Source organism: Equus caballus, chromosome 20 (assembly GCF_041296265.1).
Source record: "Equus caballus isolate H_3958 breed thoroughbred chromosome 20, TB-T2T, whole genome shotgun sequence".
Classification (NCBI taxonomy): Eukaryota; Metazoa; Chordata; class Mammalia; order Perissodactyla; family Equidae; genus Equus; species Equus caballus.
Genome location: NC_091703.1, coordinates 23,738,570 through 23,762,511, shown reverse-complemented (window position 1 = coordinate 23,762,511; position 23,942 = coordinate 23,738,570). Strand labels below are relative to the sequence as shown.

General features: G+C 38.7%; 1 protein-coding gene across 2 annotated transcripts in view; it reads left to right on the top strand.

Moving 5' to 3' along the window:
* DCDC2 (doublecortin domain containing 2) overlaps positions 1-22,514 on the top strand; it is a 175,181-nt gene extending 152,667 nt beyond the window's left edge. For both annotated transcript variants that reach the window (XM_001495171.5, XM_023624520.2), the window contains exons 10-11: positions 13,662-13,964; positions 17,153-22,514. In XM_001495171.5, the coding sequence (XP_001495221.1) occupies positions 13,662-13,964; positions 17,153-17,257 (408 nt within the window). In that variant the 3' untranslated portion in view covers positions 17,258-22,514. The remainder of the gene's footprint in view (positions 1-13,661; positions 13,965-17,152) is intronic.
* The last annotated feature ends 1,428 nt before the right edge of the window (positions 22,515-23,942 follow it).

Sequence of the window (23,942 nt, the reverse complement as noted above, 5' to 3'; positions counted from 1 at the left end):
TTGTCTGGGAAACTCTTTCTCTCTCCTTCCATTCTGAATGATAACCTCAGTGGGTAGAGTATTCTTGCCTGTAGGATTTTTCCTTTCAGCACTTTAAATATATTGTGCTACTCCCTTCTGTCCTGTAAGGTTTCTGCTGATAAGTCAGCTGGTAGCCTTATGGGGTTTCCTTTGTATGTAACTTGTTGCCTCTCTCGTGGCTTTTAGGATTTTCTCTTTATCGTTAATCGTTGATATTTTAATTATAATGAGTCTTGGTGTGGGCTTCTTTGGGGTTTATCTTCTTGGGTGCTTTCTGTGTTTCTTGTGCCTGGATATCTGTTTCCTTAGCTTAGGAAAGTTTTCGGCTATTATTTCTTCGGGTAGATTCTCTGCCCGTTTGTCTCTCTCTTCTTCTTCTGGGGGCACCTATAACGTGGATATTAGTGTGCTTGATGTTGTCCCAGAGGTCCTTTAGATTATCTTCATTCTTTATGATTCTTTTTTCTTTTATCTTTTCAGCTTGGTTGATTTTCTCTAGTCTTTTGTCCAGCTCACTGACTTGTTCTTTTGTATCATCAACTGTGCTATAGAATCCTTCTAGTGAATTTTTCATTTCCGGTGTTGTATTCTTCATTTATGATTGGTTCTTTTTTATATTTTCCAATTCTTTGTTGAAGTTCTCAGTGAGTTCGTCCATTCTTCACCCAAGATCAGTGAGCGTCCTTATGACTATTTGTTTGAACTCTTTATCAGGTAGATTGTGTATTTCTCTTTCGTTTATTTCTTTTTCTGAGTTTTTGTCCTGTTCCCTTACTTGGAACATATTCCTTTGCCTCCTCATTTTGCCTCTTTCTCTGTGCTTATATCTATGTATTAGGTAGGTCAGCTATGTCTCCCAATCTTGGAGAGGTGACTTCATGTAAGAGATGGCCTTGTGAGGCCCAGCAGTATGCTTCCCTCTTGTCACCAATTCCCAATGTTCCAGGAATGTACCCTACGTGGGCTATGTGTGTCCTTCTGTTATGGCAGGGTTGCTCTTGCTGCAGATGCTCAGGGAGGTTAGGCTGTCCCTCTGCCTGGTTGCAAAGGTTCCAGGCACCCCATCTATGCTGGCCCACAAGTGGCCTGAGGGTTTGCTGTTGAGTGACACCAGTCCCTAGAGCAGGCTGCCTGCCCTGGCTGAGCTGGATTAAATCAGTACTCTAGTGGGTGTGGCAGACCCCTGCACTAACAGGCCAGGGGAAAAACTCCTATGGCATCTGCCAGCGTCTGTGTCAGAATGACTTCACCAGGTCACAATGACTGCTGCCAATGTCTCAGTCCCTGGAGAGGTCTCACCTCTCACTGAAATGCACCCAGAACCTATCAGGTGAGTTTCCTATCACCAAAGGACTCTGCACCTTTCTTTCTGGTGATTTTAGGTTGCTTTATGAAACTGGTGGATGTGTGTGTGGACCCTTTAAGAACAGCTTCCCCCCCCACCCCCCACCGCCTTAAGTCTGATAGCTTTTCCAGAGGTGTTCCCCATTGTAGTTAATAGCCAGCAAAGCCAGGGATTATGACACTTGTCTCAGTTGTGCTGAGTCCAAAAGCTGCTTATTGTGGTAACACTCCCCTGCTCAGATATCCTACTCCTCCAAAGAAGGCTTCCTACCTTAAAGTTTCTCTGGCTGGCTGTGAAGTGTCACCACTCCAAGGTGGCTTTTTTCTCTCCAGAATGGAATTTCTGCTTATACCTCAGTCAGCACTGTCCCTTGTTGTCAGGGTTGCTTTTATGCAGTTTTCAGTTCTCTCTTATGGGTAATTGTTCCAAGAATAGTTGTAAATTCATTATGTCCATGGGAGGAAGTGAGTTCAGAGTCCGCCTACACTGCTATCTTGAGCTGACCTCTGGCCATTGACATAGTTTTGTTCTCCATTCCCTGACTTGGTCTCATCACTAATTCTCCCCTGCTAACTTGTGGAGAGTCGGCAGTCACTTGCAGATTCTCTTGTGAAAGGCAAGCTAAATGGAGAGGTTATTTCTATTATTTTTTCATATATAATAAAATACACAAAAAGGTAAAGGAAGCTGCTCCCTCTGACCAGACCCCTAAATCTACTCCAATGAAATATATTTATTAAAATAAGAATAACAATATGTTTAGAACGAGAAGGGAAGATGTTCTAAACTCCTTTTTGCCATTGAAAAAGCGAAACCCCACAGAGAGGAGTGCCATTTTCCCACAAGAACACAGCCTGTTTCCAGTTTGGTACTCTCTCTGAATACCTCAAGGAAGGGAAGTGGGGAGATCAGGGACTTCCAACTAGCCCACAGACAGCAACATATTCTGTCTGTATTGTGTGTATTCTGTCTGTACGGAGAGCCACTCAGACCTCACTGCCCTCCCTGAACTAAAAGGAATTATGAACAAAGAGTATAGTCACCATTCTTTATTTTCAAAGCCATATCCTGTTAGTAAATCATATCCTTGTTTGGTGCTGCAAGCATCACATACATCTGGAAGAGTTAAGATGACAATGGTTTGGCTTTTAATTTCCCTGAGCATCATCAACAAGGTTTTTTGTGACATCACACGTGCAGATTTGTGATTAGCTCATAAAAATGGGATTAAACGTGAAAATGTAGCCTTCAGAGATTTCTGATGTAAGTGAAAGAAAATCAGCATTTACTTCTAAGTGAGAAAACTTAATGGGGAATTTTTTTCTAATGAAGACTAAATATTCTTTTGCTATCTAAAAATAAGTTTTCAGTTTATTGTATCTTCTCAAATGGGGGTGGCAGGAACTTGTGCAGCTTAAATGGGCCTGGGTGAGCCAGCTTTCAGCAGGTGGCTGGTCAAAGCTTCACTCTACTTGTGTCCTTAGAGGGTCACATCTGTGAATATGACCATCCCTTTTCAGGGCTGTGTACTTCAAACCACATCTAAGCCTTTTTTTCCCTTTCTTTCCTCTGTGAAAGTAAGCCTCTAAAAGCTGAAAACAGCAAGTGGCACTTTGCTCTCATGAAAAACTGAAACTGATTATTTCAAAACACCTCATTCAACTTGAGTAGGAGATGATGTTAGTTTCCATGGGAACAGAAATAAAAACAAGTGTGGTAACTGCTGTACTTTCATACCTGAACTCCACCATGAAATCCTCAGAAACACCTTCCACCCAAAGCCTGTAACAAATCTTCCTTCATTCCCCATTTCAAACTTTGCAAATGTTGCATGAAGAAGTGGACATCTAAGGTCATCTTTTCATTTTTTTCGTTCTGATCTCCAGTGTCATTTAGTGGTTCAGGGATGGAGACCTGCTGAGTAGGGATGGGAAGGGGGGTTGGATGGTTAGGTAGGCCATCTTGACTAGAAAGTTCTAACTTGTGCTGTTATCTCAGATAACAAGGGTCTTAAACATTAAATCTATTTCTCAGGGAATTCTGATGTAAATATAAGAAAAATCAACATTTACTTCTAATGTGGGTGGGACGTTAGCTGTAGTCTCTGTTTTGATGCCTTTCCTATTTCTAATTTTTGGTGCTGCTATTACTGTCAGAGGTGTGATGTGACTTTAAAGTGTAAGTCATTAGAGCAGCCCATCTGTCTGAAAATACCTTCCAAGTAGTTGATGCTTTTAATATTTTGTGGCTTATTTCCATATTCCATCTTCTTTCCTCTTACCACTCAGGAATCCTGAGTTAACCTTAGTAAGTTCATGCATGGTTCTCTAGAAAACCTGAGTACTTATTGTTTCCCCCGAGCCGTCCCTTCTAGGATTTAGCCAGCGGTAATAACTACCAGACCTTTTTTGTCTTGCCGTACAAATCAACCATTTTTTCAGAATGTCCATTACAAAAGAAATAGTTAAGAGAGGCATGTAGGCAAACTCAGACAAAAGGCACTCGAAATGCCAGCACTGGTGTCAAGTTAAGGAGAAAATCTGGTGTAATTTTTTAATAAAAATATTAAAAGCATTTGCCTATGATAAATAATATGCTTTTTAAAAGGTAGAAGTCTTGACTTTCTTATAAAAACCTCTATGTTTAAGGGTACATATTATCTGTAATTGTACATATATGTCTAATATGTCTGTTAATCTATCTGCACTCAATGTTCTTGATGTCAGAGGGGCTGTGAGGCTGGAATGATTGAAATGACTTCTGCGATCATTGATGTACCATTATGTACATCAGTTTAGTGAGTATATAGGATAGAGTATAATGAATACTCTCTATTGACTCCAGTGAAACATAAGAATTGTACTTTATACAGAATATAGTATTACACAATTACTCACGGGTGTGAACTACTCCTGAAATTTCAGGACGGATGTACTCTTTGGACAAACAATTTCTTCCTGAAAACCAGTTCTCTTAAAATTTTAGTCACAAATTGACTAAAATTTGATGTAAATGTCAGAGGAGAAGACTAAGCATAGGTAAAAATACCTTCCTGATTTATTGCCTTTGCAATGATGTGTTTCTTTTTTATAACATGACTCAGTAAACAGTGGCATGGTGATGTAATTAGAATAAATCTTGTAGAGCTGTCTTTCTGGCCAGACATCATTCTGTCACCAGTCAATCCTGTTTCCTCCTGGCTTTCAATAAAATTGATACTTTTAAGATAAAAATGCAACCTTCATTTAAAGAGGCATTATTTCAAGGCATTATTACAATTAGAAATTTTCACAAAAAATGCTTTTTGGAAGTGGAGTATTTATGATCATATCATGTTATTTGTGGTTTAGAGCCTTACCACGCACAGTGTCCATTTGGGGGCCAGCAGCATCAGCAGCACCCAAGAGCTGTTCCAAATGCAGGTCCTCAGCCAATATTTCAGGATCTGCATTTAACCCCCAGGTGATGGAGAAGTGCTGGCTTAGAAGACACTAGGCTGACAGTAACTATTGAACGTTTGTTGAGTTTGGGATATTGCTCTATCCATTATTTTGGGGAATTAGTTATTAGAATCCAGTGGTCAAAAATAAGTTCATATCCCTCTGTCACTATCTGTGGGATTTTGGACAAGTTTACCTAACTCCTTATGCTTCCGTTTCTTTATCTGCAAATTGGGAAAATAATACTATTTTCTTCAAATAGTTGTTGTGATATTAGTTTAAATATGATTTTACATGTGAGGTGCATAAAGTATAGTACCAGGTACCTGGAGAGTGCCCAGTAAACGTAAGCCTTGTCATCACCATCTGTTCTTTCCTAAAGGCATGTATTATGCTGGCTTTTATCTGTGTGAGGCACATTTGTGTTTAATTCAACGACAAGTACAATACTGTGGTAAATGTGGTGATAGACACAAAGATGGATAAGAAAGAACCTTTGCTTCTAGAAACTTCCAAAGGGCCTCCATAGAGCCAAGGCTGATATTTCACCGTTATTCCATAATCATTTCAAACATCATTTGAGGCATCTCCTAGATAGCAATTCATGTTCACTATTTTCATACCACACATAAATAGAGAATAACTGCACACTGTGATTTGAGTGTACTAAAGGAATTTGACAGGTATTATGACGGCACAGATAAGGAGTGATAATTGCCTGAGGGATCCAGAAAAGCTTCGAGGGAATGTGGGTCTAACAAAGGGGAAGGAAAGCATTCTGGGTAAAAGTAGAAGGAACAGGATGAATTACGGTATGGTGCAGGGGGAGCAGGCCAGAGCTGTTTTTCGGCTTCTTCCATAAAGGACACTCCCGCTCCATGCCCCTCCCCCTAATACTTCCGTCTGGGAAGGACTGGGTTTGGCCTTCCTACTTTGCCAGATCCAGCCAGCCCTCTGCCTTTTATGAGGAACATGACTTCCCTAGTTTGTGCTGAAGGACTTTTTAAGGAAATAGGAGGGAAGAGAGAAAGAGGGAGACGGAAGAAAGAATATGAATATGATTATGAATATGAGTATGAATGTGTTAGGGGTGGGGAGGGAAAGGGAGGTAAGGTAGTACTTGGTGAGTGTATTAGTCTGCTCAGCTGCCATAGCAAAGTACCACAGGCTCAGGGGCTTAAACATAGAAACTTGTTCTCTCATAGTTCTGGAGGCTAGAAGTCTGAGATCGAGGTGTCAGCAGAGTTGGTGTCTTCTGAGCTCTTTCTCTTAGCTTATAGGTGACCGACTTCTTGCGTCATCACATAGTCTGTACTCTATACATGTCTGTGTCTTAATCTCTTCTTATAAGGCCATCAGTCATAGTGGATTAGGGCCCATCCTGAGGACCTTATTTTAACTTAATTATCTCTTTAAAGACCTTGTCTCCAAACACAGTCACATTCTGAGATATTGAGAGTTAGGACTTCAACATATAAATTTTGAGGGGACACAATTCAGCTCCCAAACAGTGAGAAAATTGGGTTTGTCTCTGATTTGATGCTGCCTAATAGATCAAAAATTCATATTCAGGGAGTAGAGTCATTTTTTTTTTTAAAGATTTTATTTTTTCCTTTTTCTCCCCAAAGCCCCCCAGTACATAGTTGTATATTCTTCGTTGTGAGTCCTTCTAGTTGTGGCATGTGGGACGCTACCTCAGCGTGGTTTGATGAGCAGTGCCATGTCCGCACCCAGGATTCGAACCAACGAAACACTGGGCCGCCTGCAGCGGAGCGTGCGAACTTAACCACTAGGCCACGGGGCCAGCCCCGAGTAGAGTCATTTTTAAAGTCTACATCTGTAAGAAAGATGATCAGCGATGAGTAGAGAGGGGAGAAGCAGAGACATGGAACCTAGCTCAGCCTAGCCAGTCCCTCTGCCTCATTAGTCCATTAGTCATATATTAGGGGTGGGGCTTAACTAGGTGTCTGGTTACCATGGGGACCAGTTTATAAACTATCAAGACCACTGTGCTTCCATTGGAACTTTTGTTTTTTAATTTTTTTTATGATGAAGATTAAAGATGTTGTCACCACTGGTCACGTAACCCTTCGCAAGTTGTGTGACTTTCCCTCGGTCTCAGCATCCCACTCTGTACAGTGGGGATATTCACACCTGCCCTCCTGCTTGGGAAGATGAAATGAGAAAATATGTGTGAAAGTGCTTTGAGAAGAATAACGTCTGGCATTAATATCCCCCTAACTGGCTGCTGCCAACCTGTCATCCCTACTAAAGACAAAGTGATGTATTGTTACCTAAGCACGTATACTAATTTAGGAAATCATCCTTGTTTAGTAGCTCTTGCTGGCAATTTGTATCACTTTTGAGAGTGGATAGCAGTTCAGAAACAAAAAGAGCTATTGAATGGTAAATTAGTTGTCAAAATTGCATGCCAGGGAACTCAGAAGCGAAGAATAAACATAACTAAGAGCAAGGATGATTAGTTTATGTAAATCACACCTAACAGTCTCAGTGGACCAGAAGTTGAACATCAGCCTGCATTTTAACTGTATTAACTGGTAAAGGCAAGACAATCGTTAAATGGGTTGACATCATCTTTTGTTTGTTTGTTTTCATGAGATTTAAAAGAGACACTGCTCTAAGTGGCCCACTAGAATACAATTTCAGTAGTGTCAATCCTGTACTGTAAGATTTCATCAGACAACCTCTCAGTTCCTTCCATTCAATGGCAAGAAAAATGGAGTGATACCAATAATAAACATATATAGCTTGTTCAGTTTACAACGGTCTTTTGTGTGTATGATCTCATTTGGTCCATACTACAATCCTGTGAGGTCATTATTATCATCCTCAAATTCCAAAGGGGGCTCTGAGGCCAGGTGAGGTGAATTCACTGACCTGAAGCTATAGTGTGACCTCTGCCTTTCCACCAGGCCACAGGGGCTCATCCTGCGTAGTATATATTTTACATTGCCAGTTGATGTCACCGTTGCAGAAAACACCAGCAGACATAAGTCTTGTCCCGGGATCCCCCACTGATATTCCTCAGCTATGAAAACAGTCTCGTGGGATCACATGAGATTTGGCTTCTGCAGGGAGAGGAGGCAAAGTCATGTGCGGAATTTGCTTCCCTTTACTGTACAATGGACAGTGTGTTTGGACCCTGGAAAAAGAGTTTCCTTCCTGTTTCTCTTCCCCCTTCCTCACTCCTCAAGTTGAATTTGCAATTTCTTACTCTTACCTTTTCCTTTGGTGTCCCAGTTCCTTTCTCCCCACACTCCCCAACTCCCTTTTAGCCACTGTGTCTATTTTTCTTTATCTAAATTATTAACATTATCAGGATCTTTGTCAGGTTCTTTGAGGTGGGGGTGGGACATAGGCTGCTGTGCATGTGACATCTCTTCCTCAATAAGCTAACACTGGTGTCTGGCCAGCTGTGACTGTTCCCACTTAGCTGGACAATCAGGCACGTCCAACTCAATGGGCGGAGGCTGAGAACTACTTGAGGATTTTGAGGAAATTAAATAGTTGCAACTTGTTTTTTGAGGGGGGAGTAGAAACATATTAAAGTAAAGTGTAGCTATCTAATAACTATTTTTCTAGCACCTTCTGTATATTTTTTTAAAGATTTTATTTTATTTTTCCTTTTTTCTCCCCAAAGCCCCCAAGTACATGGTTGTATATTCTTCACTGGGGGTCCTGCTAGTTGTGGCGTGTGGGATGCTGCCTCAGCGTGGTTTGATGAGCAGTGCCATGTCCGTGCCCAGGATTCGAACCAACAAAACACTGGGCTGCCTGCCCCGGACTGTGAGAACTCAACCACTCGGCCACGGGGCCAGCCCCTAGCACTTTCTATATTTTAATTCCAGTAAACTACTATTCTCAGATCTATTTGTTAGTTCACTCATTCACTTTTCTCTTTCGTTTGACACCATCTCCTACCAAGAATCACCAGATATTTTGTGAAGGGAAGCTTTTTATACCTGAGACAAGGGAGGGGGCTACCAACAGACAAATTGTGTAATAAAGCAAGAGACAAATTGTGTAATAAATTGTGTAATAATAAAGTAACTGGAGGTTGGACCCTGATTAAGTGGTGCGTTAAATGGGTGACTTACCAGACACAGAGAGGTGGCCACATGGCTCTACCTCGTGATCAAGAGTTCCAGCATATAGCTTTTTTGAAAAAATTGAAGTACTAGTCTCATAACATAAAATTAACCATTCACCATTTTAAAATAAACAATTCTGTGCCATTTATGACATTCACTGTGTTATTCAACTATCACCTCTATCTAGTTCTAAGACATTTTCATCTGCCCAGAAGGAAACCTCCTCATACCTACTAAGCAGTCATTTCCCATTCTGCCTTCTCCCCAACCCTGGCAACCACGAATCTGGTTTCCACTTTATAGATCTACCCATTCTGAATGTTTCATGTAAGTGGAATCACATGACATGCAACCTTCTGCGTTGGGCTTTGCATGTAGCTCTTTGACTCATGGCCTAACTCCCAGGGCAGAGCTGTTCTAGCTGTGAGATGATGGAGGCCGTGGTCCTGCCCATGGCCTCCTAACAGGAGGGCCTCCCATCCACCTAAGTAACTCCTCCTTCATGAAAGCCCCTCTGCCAGGGCTAGATGTCAGTTCTGAGTTATGTGAGGGGTACCAATTCCTGTTCCATAGCTTTTCTATAGCAAGAGGAGGAGGGAAGGGGATTCATGAAGTGTGTAACTTGCTCACGTTGCCCTTGTATTTCTTTTTATCCTAAAGAATAACTCCCTCTCACGATGGACACCCACCTCTTGTAGAGGACCACTCTTGTTTCTTTGCAGGCCCTCACGATGGTATAGATTTTATCTTTGTGCGTGTGTATGGGTGTAAAACCCAGTGTTCCTTCTAGGGATAATTTGATTGATGTATACACTGGAAACATCTTTAATAATTTAATGCCTGCTTCAAAGGAGATTACACCAAAAAGCACATTGCTTTTCATTTATTCATTACAGATCTGTCATAGCAGCATTTTTTTTTTTTTGGCCCTGAATTGTAGTGTCGTAGTAATAATAAATTTTGTTCTACACTCAGGATATTTTAAAGGATTATAAGCCTTTTAACTAATGTTACCATCTTATTTAAATTGATCAAATTGGTATTTCAGCACTGTAATCTTCCATTTCTTAAAGTTGAGCCAACCAGATGTGGCTTTATTTGATGACTATGAAAATAGCTGTGCTGGAAAAGTCTAATAGAAATAATGGGATGAAAGCATAATCCTGCTTGTTAGTAGTGGTGTTAATAATAGTGAGGAGAACAGACCCTGAATTTAGGGCTGAGTGTCTCCTTCCTGAAAAAGAGATTAGAGTATATAATAGCCCTTTGCATTAAAAGGAGAAAAAAATGTATTTGTGTTTGAGAATTGAGAGTGAAGAAAGGGGTGAGATGAGAAATACAAAACTAAAAACCAGCACACAGTCATTTTGCAACTTTAAGGTGGAAATCGAGATGTCAGGAAAGAAAAATAGACTTTCCCACATTTAGACAGAAGTGGTTGCCTTAATAGATTTTAGCAAGCTCTGTAATATATTCTCAGAGAGGCAAGGAATGTATCTATGTTCCGAAGTGATTACACTAAATTATGTTTTCTCTGTTATTATTATTATTTTTTTAAATTAAGAAATGCTATGGAACTTCTCTGTAATGCCAAAACCAAAAGTTGCTCTGAATAGGGCAAGTTTAAGTAGAGTAAGGAGTACAACAATTTCTAGGAGAGCGATACATAATTATCCAATTCTACAGATAATTTGAATAGAAATCTGCTCGTATTGGCCATTAGGGCTATAGTATTTCTGGGTTTTTGTTAGGTATTACTTCAGGTACTCTGCCTAGCAATCTTTATCATGGTCTCTCCCTGGATCACACCAAAAGTCTTTAAGAGACATGCAGAAATCTTTTGTTCTCAGGTCGCTAATTCTTTAAACAGTAAAAGTAGTGTTGCCTACTACAGGTGTCACGTCTTCTGGCCATTGAAAGTACACTTGAGTATGCTTGCAGTAGCAAATAGGTGAAGTAGCAACTTGTTGTGTTATTTCTTTAAGGAAGAATACCAGGACTTTGGCACAAAATCGCCTTGGGTTCAAATCCCAGCCCTGCTTGTTCCCCTTTGTGTGATGTTGGAAGTCTTGAGTGATTTCTCAGTTTCCTTATTTGTATAATGGGTATAAGAAGCGTAGTTGTAGGGTTACTGTGAGGATTTCCATGAAATGATGAATGTGTAAGCACTGAGCATGATGTTGGGCACCATGGGTCCTAGGTGCTCAATGTCTTTGCTTCTCATCTGTTGCTCTCCACCCACAAACACTGTTCACGCAGTATTTTAGAAGTCTCAGTGACAAGAACATGTGGGACCTGGCAGCAGGTAGCATGTTGAGTGTCCCTTTCCTGACACGTGCTCTTACTGCTCCTCTCCTCATGCCCTGTATATATTATAGTGTGATTGTCACTGCACTGCTCTGAGTTGTGTGATGTAGAGACGGTCACCTTTGGCTCTGAATACCCAGAGTCTAGGGTACTGCTCAGCACAAACAGGTGCTCCAGGCCCTTTTGCTCAAGTTCTGATGACTGAGAGCCCTCCAGATGTCTCTCAGAGCCCACAGTGAGTATCCCCCCAAATCCCTCAGGGTTATCAGGAGGGGAACTTGCTGTTTCTGGGCCAGAGGCCCCTGGGCCTTTTCTTGGCCTCTTCTGACATGTTAGTGGGGAGCCACTCATGGTGTTTCTCTGAGTTGGCTCCTTATTCTAGCTCTGCCCCATCTGGAGTCCCCTCTGTCTTGGTGTCTTACTGAGGAAGCCCCGGAATTCCTGGTGCTGGCTCCTTTCCTGCGCCCTCTACAAGCCCTTGCTCTTCAGTGATGCACAAACATCATCAGCAGCCCAGAATATTTCCTTTGCTCTGTTTTCGTAGTAACAATGCCCACTCGTTCCCTCTCCGGCTCTCCTCTGCTCATCACTTCAACTGCGTCTGCCTCAATGCTTTGCCATGTTTCTTCTCTAGAGAGACGATGGGACAAGGGTGTCGAGATGGGAGCATACTGTTTTCTCTTTTGGAAATTGGAGGTTTTTCTCACGATTATTCATTTAGGTCTTATCCATAAAAACTGGAAATCCTTACCAAGCACTGTGGGTTACACTTCATAAATCTCTTTCCATTTCTTTTATCAGATTTCCTCTGTCCCACCCTCCGTTTCTGTCCAGCACTTGGCCTCCCTAAGGGCCTTCCCCTGGGCAGCAGGCTGAGGGATCCCTAGGGCCCACACTGTTTAACAAGCGTCTGAGTGGAAATTTGAAAGAGGAATTTGAAAGCCTCACTGTGCTGTTATTTAATCTGCATATGACAAACTGTTTTTTGAACTATCTTAAGAACAACCGGTTTTTCCCTTCATTTTTTTACAGTGCATCTTTGATATCACGTAATCAAATTTGAGACTTTATTTTTGACAGAATAGAAGAATTCACGGTTCCAACTCTTTCCTCTTCAAAATAAAGTTGCGTGGCATTTTCTCCTGAACTTCTAGTCTGCTTCTCTTCCTTTCCTTCCTTCTTTCCTTCTGAAACTGAGAGCCTTATGTTAGCTTCTATAAGAAGACCAGGAACTGTCCAATAACAGGTATTTCGGGAAGTTGGAGGAGAATGGACTCGCAGAGCTGGAAGGAAAGTCAAGGTTAATTGTGTCTCAAACCCTCATTTTACAGAAGCCGGAAAGTTAAGTGACCCGTCCATAGTCAGACAGCTAGAAAGGGGCAGGTCTGGGTCCTAACATAGAACACTATTTTTTTACCAGGGGCAATGGTGAAATACGATAGCACCAGGAAAGAATGTATCATAACAAATGGGAAGGGATTTTAATGTTGTTTTAGGATCTGTGATGGGCCAGGTACTGTACTAGGCACTGTATATAATTTATCTCATTTAATTCACTGGAGGTTTTGTTATATTCCCATTTTACTAGTGAGGAATCTGAAACTCACAGAAGTTAGGGAACGGTGAGTGAGTGCCAGGCCAGGCCCTGAAGCTGGGTCTTTCTCTCTCCTGTGAGAACTTGGCCTCTGGCTCTCATTTAGAGCAGATTTACATGTATCTAAATAACAGTAAAAATGCCTAAAGTTTATAAAAATACTTGAACATTTATTATTTTTGTAGAAAGGACGCATAGTTTTTTGGTCTTGGATCTGCCCGATGATCCATCTTTGTATTTAGAGATATATGTCAGCTCTCTTAGACAGTTGTGTGGAAAGCTGTCTACATTTGGTGTTAGAAAACCTGGGTTTACATCCTCGTGCCATCACCATTGCCCTTTTTTGTATTTAGAGATATAAATACACGCCAGGCACTAGTGATGAGGATGATAATCTCTCCACAGACTTTTTTTACTTCCTCCTCTGGGCCAGACACTCGGCTAGATGTTGGCCAAGGACCCTGCAGTTTAGTTTTCTATCTGCCGTGGTGTTAAGAGCATTGGTTCTGGAGTCACTTGCTTTGCTCTAATTCTGACTCTTCCGCTTATAAACAGTGGCCTAGATATTTGGTCTCTCTGTACCTTAGTTTTCTCACCTGTAAAATGGAAATAATCCCAACCTTACAGGATTATTGTGAGGATTAAACGAGAAAATACTTGTGAAGAGTGACATTCAGTAGATACTCAGTAAAGGTTAGCACATTACGTACTGTCAAGTACCATGCAAATGTAAGGCAGTTTTACTTGACTGTAATAAGAAATTATTACGTTATCATAGTATGCAATGGAAAAATCTCTGTTACAATTCTAATTTTCATCCATTATTCCTTCTGATCCATTAGAGGCCAGCAGAAATGGTAGATGAGGAAGAAGACGGAGAGAAGGAAAACAAGGATGCAGAACAGAAAGAAGACTTTTCAGGAGTGAATGGTGAGGTTGAAGAGGAAGGAGGCGGGGAGGCTTCAGATGCCCCTGAGCAAGTGGAGGAGATCCTGGATCTCGGGGAGGAGCAGGCAGGTCCCGCCCGTGTTAATGGAGGCACTGATGAAGAAAATGGCGAGGAACTGGATCAGGTTAATAATGAACTTCAAGAGGCAGTGGACGAGGAAATAAAGTCTCAAGGAGCTGGTGATGGACAAGATGAGGTATTTCTATTGCTTTTACTTACTTGTGTGCATGCCTGAATGTGTGTGTGTGTGTGTGCATGCACATGCACTCAAGGAATTATTCAAGCACTTAGGACTTGCCTTAAAGCCACTTATAGGTGAGCAGGGAAGGATCCAATACCATATAGTTGACTATATTATTTCAATCAGTTAACAAGTACTGTCATCCTCCTGTCTGACACACCATATGTCTGTCTGTCTATCAGCCATCCATCTATCCACCCAGCTATCCATCATCTATCCATCCATCCATCCATCCATCTACCTCATTCTACAAAAAATTTACAGAGGCTCCTAAGAACATATGTAGCAAAAGAAAGAGATACAAATAACAAATACAAATAATTTAAGATCAGGGAAGATACAAACCAGAAAAGAATATTAAGACCGGTGAGACTTAGTCATGCTATAAAGAACATCTTCTCTGTTATGAATGACTTCTTTGCTCTCTGGAAATAGTAAAGTTTAGTTTGCATAATCCTCTTCAAATGGATTAATTGAATTAAGCACTCAATACATGAGGCACTTAATAATATGTACTTTTATTTATTATACAGAGAAGGTAAAGAAGTATGTGGTGAAGCCTCCTTTCTACCTTATTTCCCCATCACTGGCCTTAGAGCAGGATGTTCTCAAGTCCTGGCACTCTTCCATAGGACAGATGAAGTTCCACAGGATAAAGTGTTACATGCCCTTGAACAGACTCAGGTTGAGTCTCACAGTATAAGAGGCAGGACGTAATCCACAGCATTCTCGCCATCTGCTTGTGCTCTTCCTTCCTGTCTCGCCATCAGATCAGGGCCCACCTCCCTCCAGGCTGTAACCTCTGAAGTGGGCCTTGGTCTATTCATTCCTCATACCCAATATGATGAATGGGGTCTTCTTGATTATTTATTATTGATTCATCTGTTTTATCTTGCTTAGGGAGACTAGATTTAGTAATGGTAAATGCAAAATACATAAGGGGTTCTTGTGGCCAGGTTTCAATAGCCAGTACAAAGTGACCTGTAATCCACTGTATGGCTTATACAAAAACATTCGTAACATCTGAATGAAAACACTCAACATGTCCCTCGTTTCATCTTTTCTCAAGATGAAGTAATCACAGCCCTATTCTATAAGAAATTCCCTATGTGCAGTTCTACATAGTTATTAAAATTTAGCTAAAATTTGTCTCCTGAAGTTGTTTGGAGCTAAAATAAAAAAGAATTCAGTCAATTACATGATTACTTTTCCCTCAATATGGAAACAAAATGAATTTCTCAAGGAACGCAAAAAAAAAAAAAAGTTTCTCAAAGGAAGCAAAATCTCTTGTCCAGGGGCATCATATAGGAAGCACAATAATGTAGAGGACAATGTCCTCAGTGTCATTTATATGGCAGCTGCAATAGTCAGTTTCGTGAAGCAGCTCTTTGATATAGTGGCCTTTGGTGAAAGTTTACAGCACAAAATCAAAGTGTAAATTCTATGTGGGACCTAGATGGTAAGATCAAGTGTGCCTTTTTCCAGGTTTGGCTTAATTCAGTGTTATAACCTAAATGGATTTTACAGAAATGAGTGGATGGCCTATCCTTCCAGTCCGTAAATTTAACTTCTAAAAATAGGCCTTTCGTAGGAATTGGGCACAGTCAAGTTCAAGGTTATATAATCTGAAGTACAGGTGTTCATGGTGTGAACTGAGAACGAATCTCAGTTCTTGGGAGTTCAGATGAACACAGGCCCAATATGTGACTAGTTAGGGATTTTAAGGACTGTTCACGTGCCAAGGCAGAGCATTACCCACAAAGAGATTTAGTCTTATTTGACTCATTTCTCTTATAATGATAATATATTTTGTTTTCATTCTCCCTAAAGTATTATTAGCATAGGTACATTTTAAGCATACCAAATATGTGAAAAACCAGGTTTATATGAATTATAAGTTATACAGTAAGAATTAACTTTTTCAAAAGGATTCTTTACTTATAAAATGACTAAAAGGGGCCGGCCCCGTGGCCGAGTGGTTAAGTTCTTGCGCTCCACTTTGGTGGCCCAGGGATTCGCCGGTTCAGATCCTGGGCGCGGACATGGCATCATGCCATGCTGAGGCGCCGTCCCACATGCCACAAGTAGAAGGACCCACAACTAAAATATACAACTATACTGGGGGGATTTGGGGAGAAAGAAAGTAGGAAAAAAATGGCTAAAAATTCAGTTTTCCCATATAACATTTTGTTCCGTGTAAAAGTTCTTAGGCAAAGTGTGATATGATTGTAGGAAAACAGCAGGAAATACGTGACAAATACACAGCAGTCAATTGACATTTATTGAGCTTGTACTATATTCGAGATACTATTTGAGACACATCACAAGATAACAATGTGAAATAAGAGATAGTCCCAGTAATCTTCTTTCTCTTTTTTAGAGCATAAATCGTGGCCTGTAGGGTATGGGGACCTGGAGCTAGTCCTGTTGTCCCGACACTAGTACCCCTTGTGGGGGCTGTGGAGCCTCCAGGATTCCATGGAGCTGAGTTTGAAGACAAGCTAATTCTAATCTCACCCCCTTAGTTGTCAGTCTAGTGGGGGAAGGACAAATTGTAAATGAGACAACATTGTTAATAACATATGAGAAGTGCAAGTGGCAGGGACAACGGTTGCTGTTGGAGAAATGCTGCCTCAGTGTTTTGATTTTCTGTCGTGCTCTTACCTACTTGGTAGTTGATGGTCCTTGGAATCATATTCACAAAGAATTTGGGAATTCTAGTAGAAAACTAACAGAAGAACATCTGGTATGGGGCTGGATGAATGTGACATGAGAGTGGAAATGCTGCATTTTTCTTTTCCCTTTTCTCTGAAAATGCTAACGTGAAAAGTATAAATATGCTGTTGAAAAGAAAAGCTCAAAGCAAAATGGAAAAAAGTAAACCCTGCAGCACAAGAAATGAGTCTATGCCCTTAAAGCACAGAGCAGATTATGTTCCAGAAAGGGCTTCTGTACAAGCAAGGTGTTGAGAATGGCGTGTCCACTGGGGGATGGTATGCTAAAATCAACGCGAACCCAAGGAACTGTTTTTAGTTGAATATTTATATGATTAAGGGGAATAGTGAGTAATATTTTTCCTTGTGAATTGTATTACCTTTGTACCTAAAGAGCCAAATATCTTTGTTTTGATCTATTTCCCTCAGGTTGACTTAGACCCTCAAGGACCACCAAGACCAGAAGTAAAAATCACTAGTCCGCAAGAAAATGATAACAACGAACAAAACAAGGACTATGCTGTCGTAGCATAGATGATTTTTTAAAAAGAGAGTGTATTGATTATAAGAAAAATGAAGGGTTATAATACTTGAATAATAAGTATGTAGTTATTGCTGAACATAATGTGACAATATGGTTGAAGACTACCTACTGAATTTTAAAATTAGAGGCTTAAAGGAAAGACTAGGTAACTTTGAATAGCGACTAAAGGAGAGTGACTTTGTTAAATGGAATGTGGTTTTAAAAGTCATTTAGAAAAATTAAGTAAAAGGTATAGAGGGGAGTTCGCGTTGGAAGAGAGTTGACCATTTGTCTTTGTAAAGGATGAAAAAAAATAGGATCCACTCCTATTGTATACTTTCTTATACATTTAGGTGCAAGATTATTACATGGCAGCTTATTCTAAAGCATTTATATAAGAAGGCATAGAATTTTAAAGAAATGATAATAGGAAAGCATGTACTATTTTTTTAAAGCAATAAACTCTTGAAAAAACAAATTGCAATTTAGTTTCAGAGATAATTTGGAAATGGCAATACATTGAAATGTTTCCATGACTTGTTGACATTCCCTTCTTTCTCCCTCCTTAGTCAAAATCCACCTTAAATGAATTAAAAAGACAATGCAAGGTATTCATTTTGGAAGGAGGGAGTGTTCATTCAGTGTATTAGTGATTAATGCTGTGATGCTGCTCCCTTAAGAGCTTCAGATTTTAATTCTCATGGCTTTAGTGACACGCCTCCAGGAAGGAATTATAATGGAACACCCAATTATATTACTGAGCCTGGCTGGATGGTTTGCAAATTCTGATATCCTGTGGATTTTCACTCATCCAGTCTACCTTTACCAATAATATCCCTCTCGTCTCCTTCATGTTATTATATTAGAAAACCCAATATTGGCTATTCCAAAGATTGAATTCTCTCCAAGCAGTTTTTTTAATTAAAAAAAAAGCAAGACAGTGTAATAGAAAGCAGTTCCTGATCACAATTTTGTGGCTGATTAAATTAACTCACAATTACCTTTTTAGGTATATGTGCAGAAAAAGTAGGCTCTGTGAAGTTTGTTACTGCTCAATTTCTCTTGCTTTTTGCCTTATTTCTATTAGGACTGCCTTGTCATGTTTTCGCCCCTAGGTATATCAGCAAATATTTGTTTTGGCATTGTTGAAAATGTTAAAAAATTTGTTTATGTTCATGAGATTTTTAAGCAAATTCCTTTCTATATAATTAGAAGCCATCTAATAGACGTTGTAGAAAAAGTTTAAAGATTGTCATAATGAAACCAGTTCCTGATCACAATTTTGTGGGCTGATTAAATTAACTCACAATTGCCTTTTGAGGTATATAGGCAGAAAAACATAATTGTATTAGTTTTTTTGAATTCTTAAGAGATGATCCAGTTCTTCCTTTAATATAGAAATAATGTATTTTTTCTCATATTAAAGAATATTTTTGCGAATTATGTAGAAATTATAAATTTGAAGTTTTAACTTCTAGTGCTTTCATAGAATTTATTATTAATCATAAGTTTAAAAGATTTCTTTTCCCCTCCAGGTTTCATAACCAAGCATTTGGAATTAAAATAGTTCTGTAAAGCACTTAATACTGTGGAAAACAGATATGGCTTCCCCAGCAGCCATTTGAATGTTTTCCACAAATACGAAATATAAGCAGAGATTCTAAAGTGACAGTATTGGAAAGAGATCATGATCTAAGTGTGTCTTAATCTGGGAGGATGAGTTGTAAATGGGGTACTATATTTCTAGTATAAAATCTAGATTGTGCTTTCTACTAGTAGGCTTATTTTGTTCAAATGGGACAATTAGGATAATAGACTGCTTGGTTTTTTAATGTTAAATTCCCATACTATCACTGGGCCTGGAGTTAATGATTTTAAATAGTTTGTAAACATAAGGGATTTAGAAGCAATTATCACTAATTATCAAGGTGATTCTTTCTCTTTTCTTTAATGAGAAGTCTTTCTCTCTCTTTTCCTTTTTAAATAAAAATATTCTCTTTGCTCCTGTTCTTTTCTTCATTATATTATAAAGCTTAGGTTTTCGGGAACTTTTTGAGTCATCCTAATGCATGCATAATATTATTTTACATGAAAAACAAAGTTTGACATTTTAAGTATACTTTAAGAAGGTGATAAGCCACAATAACTTTACCAAAAAATTGAAAAGTGGAGATATAATTCTCCTCTTCTATGTGCATATTTTATCATCAATTGACAAGATATAATTGTGACCTAACTTGGGGGGATGAACAATAGCTAATCACTTTAAAACACTTTGCAAACATATGTTACTAAAAAATAAGGGATGAAATATGTCATCTAACCAAGGAAGAAATCATTCACAGAGAATGAGAATTGTGGATGTCATTGGGAGATGACTTTAACATAAAGGATGAAAGTTAATTCACCTCCCAAATGTGGACATTTTCTCTGTGGGAATGGTGGCCTCTGTGGCAGGCTGCCTCCACAAATCAAGTGAGACTCCCTGACAGCTTTAGAGCCCACTTATGTGAATGAGCAGAGGAGGTCTTGGCCAGGCTTTAGGTCTTGTTTCGTGGAGAGAGGGCACCATGAAAAACTCACATAGCTTTGATGAGATAACCAATAAAATGCTTTAAGGTGTTAGTGTTTTGTGATGCTGTGTACATTGATTTCATAGTCCTGATTTTATGGAACTCTTTTCGTATACTTAATTGAGTTTTAAGCCATTTGTAAACAACTGGTTTGTTAGTTGAATTGGAACATTAGGGATTTTGCAGAGCAAATAAAGAAGATTTTAACTAAAGTCATTTTCATGCTAAGTGCATTTTAGCTGGCTTTGCTTCCATTAAAATAGCTATTGAGTGTCCATGGGACTTCTAGTTATAAAACATGCAGTGATGGCCATAGGATGACTATTTATTGACTTTTTTTTTTAATGTTTTTTGGGGAATATTAGAATGCCAGACTCACAGGAAGAGAATGATACTTTCATGCCTCCTGTTTTATTCTGAGTGTGTGTTCCCACTATGGTCTGTAAAGACAGAGCCGTCCCATATACATGTAGCTCAGAGTCAGTCAGATAACTCTGGGGGCTCACGATGGTGAAGCTATAGTCGTGTGAAATTATTCATGCTCACTCTTCCAGCTGACAGCTCAGAAACCAACAGCCTTGGAAATTTCACTAAACGACCTACCTTGTCCACAAAGGATGAAGTTCATTCACCTAAGAAACATCTGTGTATGTAAAATTGTGGCTGCAGAACAGCAGGAAGACTTCTTTATCTTGTTAACTGATTCTCCTAAAGAATTAGCTCTATACATTCATTTTTTGCTTAATAAGAAGCAAAAGCAAATTTTTAAAAGTACATTAATTGCTCAACAGAAAGCATCAGGTCTCAACTGTTGCCAATCTGAACAGAAAGAGAAGATATAGATCTACATATATGCATAGCAAACAAGTATACAGATGCACTCACACACTTTAAAATATTGAAAAGGCCTCGTCAGGCACAGCGTTATTAATAGAATAAGGCTCTTTTGAGAGAAGCAATGCATAAGAACACATGGAGAGGAGATGCTGAGAAATGATGTATTATTTCATGGTGCTTTAAAACTTGGTTCCCGAAGACCTTAAGAGATTTAAAATTCTTCTCAAAATAAGGAAGTTACCAGCATTTTAATGAAAAATTTGTTCTAGGAGGAGAAGATTATATATATAATCTATATGTATAATACACATATATATATAATCTTGTTTTAATGAAGTAACTACAGAGTATAGTTCTTTAGTTCTTTGTCATCAGCCTTAAGTACCAAATATTTTAGGTGCAAAATATTTTATACCAACACAGGCTCTATCAAAAGATTATTACTCTTTGTGAATGTGTGTGTATGATTTACATGAATGTAGAGAGGACTCTTTTTGGTACCAAGGACCCAGGTTCACTATGAATAGGATAAAAGACTGATTTATTAGTCCCCTAGCGGATCTAATATTCAAGTTCAGTGTGGAAGCTTTTTAGTTTCCTTGTGTGAATGTAATGTCCTGGAACGGAACCATTTTTTTCTTTTAAAGGTTAGTATGTTTTTCTGAGGTGATGAGCATATGCGATTCTTTGTTATTAAATATCATTTTTGTAAATACTGTAAGATTTTTGCTTTTCAGAAAATATCCAAAGTATGTAGATTGGTCTGATTTTTGTTCTGACCACATGAAATTTGTGTATTTCCTACTGTGAAGTCTACGTAACTTGGATGGAGGATGAAAGTGTGTCCCCACATGTTGATGAGGAAGAAAAATATTGTTTTTGAAGAGGTATACCATCTAATAGGATATAGAGAATTAGAAAAGAATTTAAAAATGTCTTGATAACCATAAAGCATGTGTAAAATCAGGAAGTAACTAATGGAGCTCCATTGACTTAAGCCAACAACAGACTTAGCTTCAATCTAAGCATGGGGCAGAATGAATTCTCTGTAGTTTCATCAGCTTCAACCACATAGTTCAATTGAATGTTTGAGTTATTGTCACATGTTATGGCATATGGAAAGAGGGAATGACTATAGTCAATTTTAGAAATTTGGAGAAAACCTATTCTGTTTCTTTGCTTCAGTGTTTTTCTTGTGCCTTAAATCCTTAATATGTACAATGATAATGGGTGATTATTGATGTTCTGAGTAAAGATTAAATTGAGCTCATCATTTTTATATGATTTATGTTTCGAGCTTCTCTTTGTAAGGAAAATTATTTGTGCTTTGATCAAAGAATGAGCATTTAGGTTTTTACTTCTATATCAGCCCTCACTCTGAAATATAAAAGTTTACTGTATCTTTTGAGTAAATAGATCTGCGTTTTATATAATTAAAATGTGTCTGGATGGTTTATTCTTTGTTTATGATGTGTTGCTAATTTTTCATGTATTAATTCTTTGCATGACATTTTTCACAAACACAATAGAAACTGTTTGATTTAAACCACATGTAAATTCAGCACATTAAAAGATATTTCTGTTTCTATTTGGCATGGCTAATAAACTTCACTATGTAGAGAAAAAACTTTACATTTCCAATACATGTTGTTTAGTTGATAAAAATTTCAGGTTTATTTAAAAAAAATCATTGTTTTTTATTGTATGAAATGGTGTTAGAGAAACACAGGTCCAGAATTTTTGTTATGATATGTAAAGATATCTTTAAAAACAGAGAATAAATTTCACACGTTATGCACAGTTGTGTAGATCTAGCTATGGGAATGAATTTACAATTTTATAAAGAGATTGGCTAAAATTCTGCTTTAGTTTGTGAGATAATCACTGCTTTCATCCTATTGAATTACAGTAGTTTTGGTTTTTTCCCTTTGTGTTTGAGAAACAAAAACAGTTAGACACAAACATTTTGCCTTCTTGATATGTAATAAGAAAATATGTTATTTTGTGTGATTTGGGTACCATAACTGAGGAAAGCACATTAATGTACCTCTTGTGCAGTTGACCCATGTGTCTTTGTTGTTCCCTACGAGTGAAAAAGCAAACCTCAGTGACAAAGAAGGCATCTAGGTTGCCAAAATTAAATCTCTTTAGACTCTCTGGCAAATTGACGTTGGAAACTTCCCCCAACTGACCATGACTGCAGTTGCTACAAGGAATTGTAAAATGGCTGGCATGCATTGGTTATAAAATTCTTATTTATGAAAATAAACATACAGCTTTCCTTCAGGTTTTCCAGTATTTTTTCTCCCCCTAATGAGACTTTAATCTATTAAGTCATTGTACAGGTCTCTCTAATGCCCTCACGAATTCAATTTTTCACTGAAGACACAGATGATGCAGGGATGTCCTCTATTTCTCTTTCCATTGATTTAACAAATTCATTAATTAGTAATAAGAAAAATGATTTAAAAATGAAAAAAAGTACACTTTAAGCTTAAAACTCATGATGAGGCAACTCCGCTTGGTTTCACGGCATTTGTTCTTTTCGGCTACAGAGGACTGTGAGGATTGTCACGGTTCTCCGCTGACTCTGATTGCTAATTTATTGGCTTCTTTTCCTTCTCTTTCAATCCGCGCCATTGCCCTGAATAATCTCATACACAATCATGATCTTAACAACTACCTATGTGTTTGTGACTCCCAAATCTCTGTCTCCAGGCCCACTTTCTTCTCCCTGGGTGCTCCAGCTCTGGTCATACAACTCTCAGTTGGATATCCCATCGTTACCTCCAACTTAATGTTCTATTTTCTCAAACGTATATTTCTGTTGCTCTTTGCCTATCCTGGTTAATGACGCCCGTTACTACCCAACTAGAAACCTGGGAGTCATCTTAAATTATTTCCATTCTCTCACTCTATGTCTGTCAAATCAGTCATTAAATTCCTTTTTTCTGTTGTTTATCTGATGCTTAGAAATGTTAGTTTACTGTGTATTAATAGGCATTTTCTTGATCTTATTTATTGGCCCTGATTCACGTGCTTATCTCATTTTTTTTCTACTGGGTTTTAGACGTTTCATCATTGCTTTGAAGGGCTTCTTTATTTATTCTGTATAACTTAGCTGATTACATGCTTTACAAATATCTCTTCCAGCCTATGATTTATTTTTTTTTGCTTTTCTAAAAATGATTTCAGCCTAGAGAAGCCTTTAATCTTAATGTCATCAAATATATTAATCTTTATATTTTGTGGGTTTTTTTGCTTTATTTAAGAAATCTCTTTGAAC